At 43.0% G+C, this 6,020-nt stretch overlaps 1 protein-coding gene across 1 annotated transcript; it reads right to left on the bottom strand.

Annotated features, from left to right (window-relative positions):
* Positions 1 to 5,438: 5,438 nt before the first annotated feature.
* LOC309817824 (uncharacterized protein) lies at positions 5,439 to 5,651 on the bottom strand (the record flags this gene model as incomplete). Its single annotated transcript, XM_082682112.1, has 1 exon — positions 5,439 to 5,651. One exon carries the CDS (start codon positions 5,649 to 5,651, stop codon positions 5,439 to 5,441), a length of 213 nt encoding a protein of 70 aa, XP_082538238.1.
* Positions 5,652 to 6,020: the final 369 nt, after the last annotated feature.

Here is a 6,020-nt window from a genome sequence, read left to right as displayed (position 1 = left end):
AGTGTGTTTGGGGTCTCCTTTTCTCAGGCTGCAGGTTCATAGTTCCCATTGTTTTTGGTGTCTGTCCCAGTGTCTAAATTTTTTTCAGTGGGTTGTGTAGGCTTCATTTTGGAGGGGTTTATTGCCTGTTTTCTGGTGGATGAGGCTGGATCTTGTCTTTCTGGTGGGCAGGTCTATTTCTGGTGGTGTGTTTTGGGGTGTCTGTGGCCTAATTATGATTTTAGGCAGCCTCTCTGCTAATGGTTGGGGTTGTGTTCTTGTCTTGCTAGTTTTTTGTCATAGGGTGTCCAGCACTGTAGCTTGCTGGTCGTTGAATGAAGCTGGGTGTTGGGTTGAGATGGAGACCTCTGGGAGATTTTTGCCATTTGATATTACATGGAGCTGGGACGTCTCTTGTGGACCAGTGTCCTGAATTTGGCTCTCCCACCTCAGAGGCACAGCGCTGAGTCTTGCCTGGAGCACCAGGAGCCTGTCATCCACACGGCTCAGAATCCAAGGGAGAAAACATAGAAAGCAAGTAAGAAAGAGGATAAAATAAAATAAAGCAAGATAAAATACATTAATGTTATTAAAATAAAAAATAATTTTTACGAAAAAATTTTAAATAGTAAAAACAAACAAAAAAAAAAGAAAAAGAAAAGAAAAAAAAACGGATAGATAGAACCCTAGGACAAATGGTGAAAGCAAAGCTATACAGACAAAATCTCATACAGAATCATACACATACACACTCACAAAAAGAGGAAAAGAGAAAAAATAATATATCTTGCTCCCAAAGACCACCGCCTCAATTTGGGATGATTCGTTGTCTATTCAGGTATTCCACAGTTGCAGGGTACATCAAGTTGATTGTGGAGATTTAATCCGCTGCTCCTGAGGCTGCTGGGAGAGATTTCCCTTTCTCTTCTTTGTTCCCACAGCTCCCGGCTTTCAGCTTTAGATTTGGCCCCGCCTCTGCATGTAGGTCGCCTGAGGGCGTCTGTTCTTCACTCAGACAGGATGGAGTTAAAGGAGCAGCTGATTCGGGGGCTCTGGCTCACTCAGGTCTGGGGGAGGGAGGGGTACAGATGCAGCGGCAGAGGCTGCCGTGACTTTGCACCAGCCTGATGCGTGCTGTGCGTTCTCCCGGGGAAGTTGTTCCTGGATCACGGGACCCTGACAGTGGCGGGCTGCACAGGCTCCCCAGAAGGGAGGTGTGGAGAGTGACCTGTGCTCGCACACAGGCTTCTTGGTGGCAGCAGCAGCAGCCTTAGCGTCTCATGTCCATCTCTGGGGTCCGCGCTAATAGCCGCGGCTTGTGCCCATCTCTGGAGCTCCTTTAAGTGGCGCTCTGAATCCCCTCTCCTCACGCACCAGGAATCAAAGAGGGAAGAAAGTCTCTTGTCTCTTCAGCAGGTCCAGACTTTTTCCCGGACTCCCTCCCCACTAGCCGTGGCGCACTAGTCCCTTTAGGCTGTGTTCACGCCGCCAACCACTTTCCTCTCCCTGTGAACCGACTGAAGCTCGAGTCTCAGCTCCCAGCCCCCGGCCGCCACGGCGGTGAGCAGACAAGTCTGTTGAATGCTGGTCGGGCTGTTGAATGCTGGTCGGCACCGGGCTGTTGAATGCTGGTCGGCACCGATCCTCTGTGCGGGAATCTATCCGCTTTGCCCTCCGCACTCCTGTTGCTGTGCTCTCCTCTGCGGCTCTGAAGCTTCCTCCCTCCGCCACCTGCAATCTCTGCCCGCGAAGGGCCTTCCTCGTATGTGGAAACCTTTTCTCCTTCACAGCTCCCTCCCACAGGTGCAGGTCCCGTCCCTATTCTTTGACTCTGTTTTTTCTTTTTCTTTTGCCCTACCTAGGTACCTGGGGAGTGTCTTGCCTTTTGGGAGGCCTGAGGTCTTCGGCCAGCGTTCAGAGGGTGTTCTATAGGAGCAGTTCCACGTGTAGATGTATTTCTGATGTATCTGTGGGTCAGAAGGTGATCTCCGCATCTTACTCTTCTGTCATCTTCTCGGAACCCCCCTCCCATCATTTTTTTTTTTCGGAACATGGGCCTCTCGCTGTTGTGGCCTCTCCTGTTGCAGAGCACAGGCTCTGGACTCGCAGTCTCAGAGGCCATGACTCACGGGCCCAGCCACTCCGCATCATGTGGGATCCTCCCAGACCAGGGCAGGATCCTGCATCCCCTGCATCAGCAGGCAGACTCTCAACCACTGCGCCACCAGGGAAGCACCCCCCCATCATTTTTAATATAATATTTTCTAATTTTACTTGTTATTTCTTCTTTGAGCCATTGTTTATTTAGGAATGTGTTGTGGAACTCATAGAACTCAAAGTAACAGAGAGTAGAATGGTGGTTAGCAGGGGCAAAGGGGAGGGGCAAAACTGGAGCTGTTGGGCAAAGGATAAAAGCCTTCAGTTATAAGATGAGTAAGCTCTGGAAATCTAATGTAGAGCATAGTGACACTAGCTAATAACACTATGTCGTGTACTTGAAACTGCTAAGAAAGTAAGCTTTCTCACTGCACACACACACACAGACACTAATGATTACTAACGAAGAGATTAATGTGTGAAATACACGATGGTGTTAATCATTGCACAAAGTACACATATGTCAAATCATCACCTTATACACCATAAATATATACGACTTAATTTGTCAATTAGACCTCAGTAAACGTGGAGGGAAAAAGACGAAAGAATAACCATCATATAAAAGAGTAACAAAGTTTGAGAATCTCTGTGTTCCTTCTCCTCCTTGTCTCTCTTAGGCTCTGATACTATTCTCTGAGAGAACATCCCTTATCCATTATTCTGTGGGCCTTGTATCCATCTCACAGTGGTAATTCCCTTTTAAGTCACCTGTACTGACCACATCTGAAGTGGGTAGTGTGGAAAGTGGGGAAAGAAGTGCTGGAAAGTTGTTTCTATTCTTGAAAAATCAGTCTTTTTAGTTTTGGTACATACTTTATTTAGTTATCGATTACCTCAGAAACGTATTAGGCACTTGATATATTTCATTCTTCCAATCATTTCTATATCCTAGAAACAACACTCAGGTCCTTTCCTGGAAGTAATTTTCTGGCCTGATTTATTTTGCTCTCTTTCTTTCTGATCATAATAGAGCTACTGTGAGGCTCCATGGCACACATGTGTAAAAGCTACAGCTTCTGTCTTTCTCTGTTGTTACAGTCAACAGACAAAGTTCAAAAGCACTTTTAATCTCATCTCTTACTCTTTAGGGTTTACAAGTGTTGAGGTTTTCTACTTCAAAAAGGTTTTGAATTTTGGGGTTACATTTTTTCCTTTTCATTTCTGGCCTGAAAACTAGATAATAATTTCTGAACATATGTCCACTGAAATACCCTGGTGAACACAACAAATAACCAGCATTTGGTCTGCCTCCCAAGTTATCAATATAGCAAAAGTTTCACCATTGAATAACATGCATCAACATACTTATGGTTTCCAATAAAGTTTCCTTGCCAACCACCTCCAGGCACATAAGCCAATGCCACAATTTTAAGATATGTTACAGGAGCACCCCTCCTCAAAGAACTAATATCTGTATCAGATCAAATAACACTAGCTACAGTAGAGACAACTCCCAAATATCAGTGTTGATTTTTCCCTCAACCTGATGAGGGTTGAGCAGTAATATCAGAATCTTTTTCCATCTTTAGTTGTGTCATCTTGGAGTCCTTTACTTCTAGGTTTGTGAGTGAACAATGTAGAAAGAGAAAGGTGCTCTTAATCTTAATTATATTTAAGTGTAGTATGATTTAATATGAAGACTTTGTCGCTTTAAAAATAATACTATATTTATCAGTGTGTGTGTGCACGTGTGTATGTGTGGTCTGAATTAACTATTCTGTTTGTGGAACCTTAGGACCACAAGAAAAGATACACTTAAAGAACATATCTCTCATTTCCCAGCTTACTTCAGAGTAGGTTAAGAACTTAGAAAAAAGGTGCATAGCAACAATAAATTTACAAATCTAAATAAACATTGTAAACTCCAACGTGTTCTTCAAAACAATCAAAAAAGTAATCTCAGAAGTGAAAAAATATAGTAGGACCCTGGATTTTGATGAGTTTTTGGAATAAGAAGAGCAGGTCGTACCCGTGAAGAGAAGGCAACCCTTTACCTGCTAAGGACCTTTCTTATTTCCCTTTCTTCTGTACTACCCAGGATTTAAGAACTAGTGTAATTTTTTTCAGAATACCCCACTAATTCCAAAAGTTCTTCATCTGCAATATCACATTACAAATAAGGTTAATTAAGGACTTCCATGGTGGTCCAGTGGTAAAGAATCTGTATTCCAATGCAGGAGACGCAGGTTCAATCCCTGGTCAGAGAACTGAGATCCCACATGATGTGGGGCAACTGAGCCTGAGCACCACAACTACTGAGCCCACGATCCACAATTAGAGAGAAGCCCACAGTCTGCAGTGAACAGTGCACGTGCTGAAAAGAAGTATCTCGCATGCCACAACAAAGATCCTGTGTGCTGCAACGAAGGCCTGACGCAGACAAAAATTTATTAAAAATTGTTTTAAAATAAGGTTAATTTCAAGAGAAAAAGAGCAACAGATTATGAAAGGGTAATAGAGTTTAAGAATCTTCTGTTTGCTATACTAGTTATGTCTGGGCAACTTTCCAGCTGGAGCAAACATTGTTGTGGTAATGGTGGTGTTGGTGGTGATGGTGATGATGACAGAAATAGTGATGACCTGCGGCCTAAAAAAATTATGTGTCCAGCATTGTGCCAACTGAATTACACACATTTGTGGAATCTTTATGCCCCAGTCAAGTTTGCAACAAAAATGATTTTCTCCAATTTTAGTAAAGAGACTGATATTGTGAGGAGTTAAATAATTTTTCCTCAAATCAATCAAGCAATAATTAAGAAAATAACCTGGATTTGAAATTATATACAAATAATCATCGATATGACTCAAAACTAAGATAACACGGATTGGGAGAGCCTGAAATTTGGGATCAAAGGAGGAGAGAAATCAACCAAAATTATAATGTGATATTGCTAAAAGCAGGTTTTAAAAGAAAGAAGATATTTTTACCATCACACAAAAGAATTGTATTTTATTCAGGAAGTGGAGGATAAGTAACAATGGCTCATCTGCCCAAGTGACAAACAGACACAGAAGACAGTGAGAGAATCCTCAACTGGTGAGCAGAAGGAAAGTTTCTACTCTTCCTTCTAAAGTTCTGTGATGCTTTTTCAGCTACCTCCCAGAGGGAAGCGATATACCAGCCTCAGGAAGGAAACCTCTGGCTGTCAGGAATCACCAGAGGAATATTGCAGGCTGAAGGGTGGAGAAGCTTCTTCTATATCCACGAGAGGCTTTGAAGAGAAGATGAAGGTGGTGCTGTGGAACTAGGGGAGCCAATTGTCCTTATCCTTTCCTGAGGCAGATAAAAGCTCAAGCTGTTACTTGTTATTGGGTGGGCACTTCTGCTGGCATTGTTGGAGAAGTGGCACAGGAGGACATTTCTGCTGGCAATGCTGAGGCAAGCATGGCTCAGGGCACTTTATAGGTGGGCAAAGCTCTGAGCACATAGGTGGGCAAGACTCAGGGCACTTAGGTGGGCACACTGGTGGTGGTTGGCAGGGCTGCTTCCACTGCTGCTGTTGAGAAGACATTTTTCTGGAGTCTTAGAATCTGAAAGAAAGCATATGACACTGTTCACAAGAAGGACTTCCTACAGAGAGAAGCGCAAAAGCTTGCGTAATAAAAACAGATAGTACCTCTCCAATCGCTAAGTATGTGCTTTAATCTCTTTAACACATTTTAATGAATTTCTGACTTCTCTCTTGCTTTTTAGCAAATCGTTTCATCAACCCAGAGAAAACCTTCTCTTTTCTCATGCAACTTTTCCAAAGAAAATATCGTTGTTTGAAAGAAAAAGCAGTGTTTTCTGTTTTTGTTTAGTTTTTTTTTAATGAAAACATCTTCAAAAAAGGCCACCACAATTTCTAAAATCCTGAGCAAGCTCACAAGCAATTCCTATC

This window comes from Grampus griseus (assembly GCF_964374135.1).
Source record: "Grampus griseus genome assembly, contig: HAP1_SCAFFOLD_513, whole genome shotgun sequence".
Classification (NCBI taxonomy): Eukaryota; Metazoa; Chordata; class Mammalia; order Artiodactyla; family Delphinidae; genus Grampus; species Grampus griseus.
Note: the sequence above shows the minus strand (reverse complement) of the source record. Positions and strands in the feature narration are given on the sequence as shown.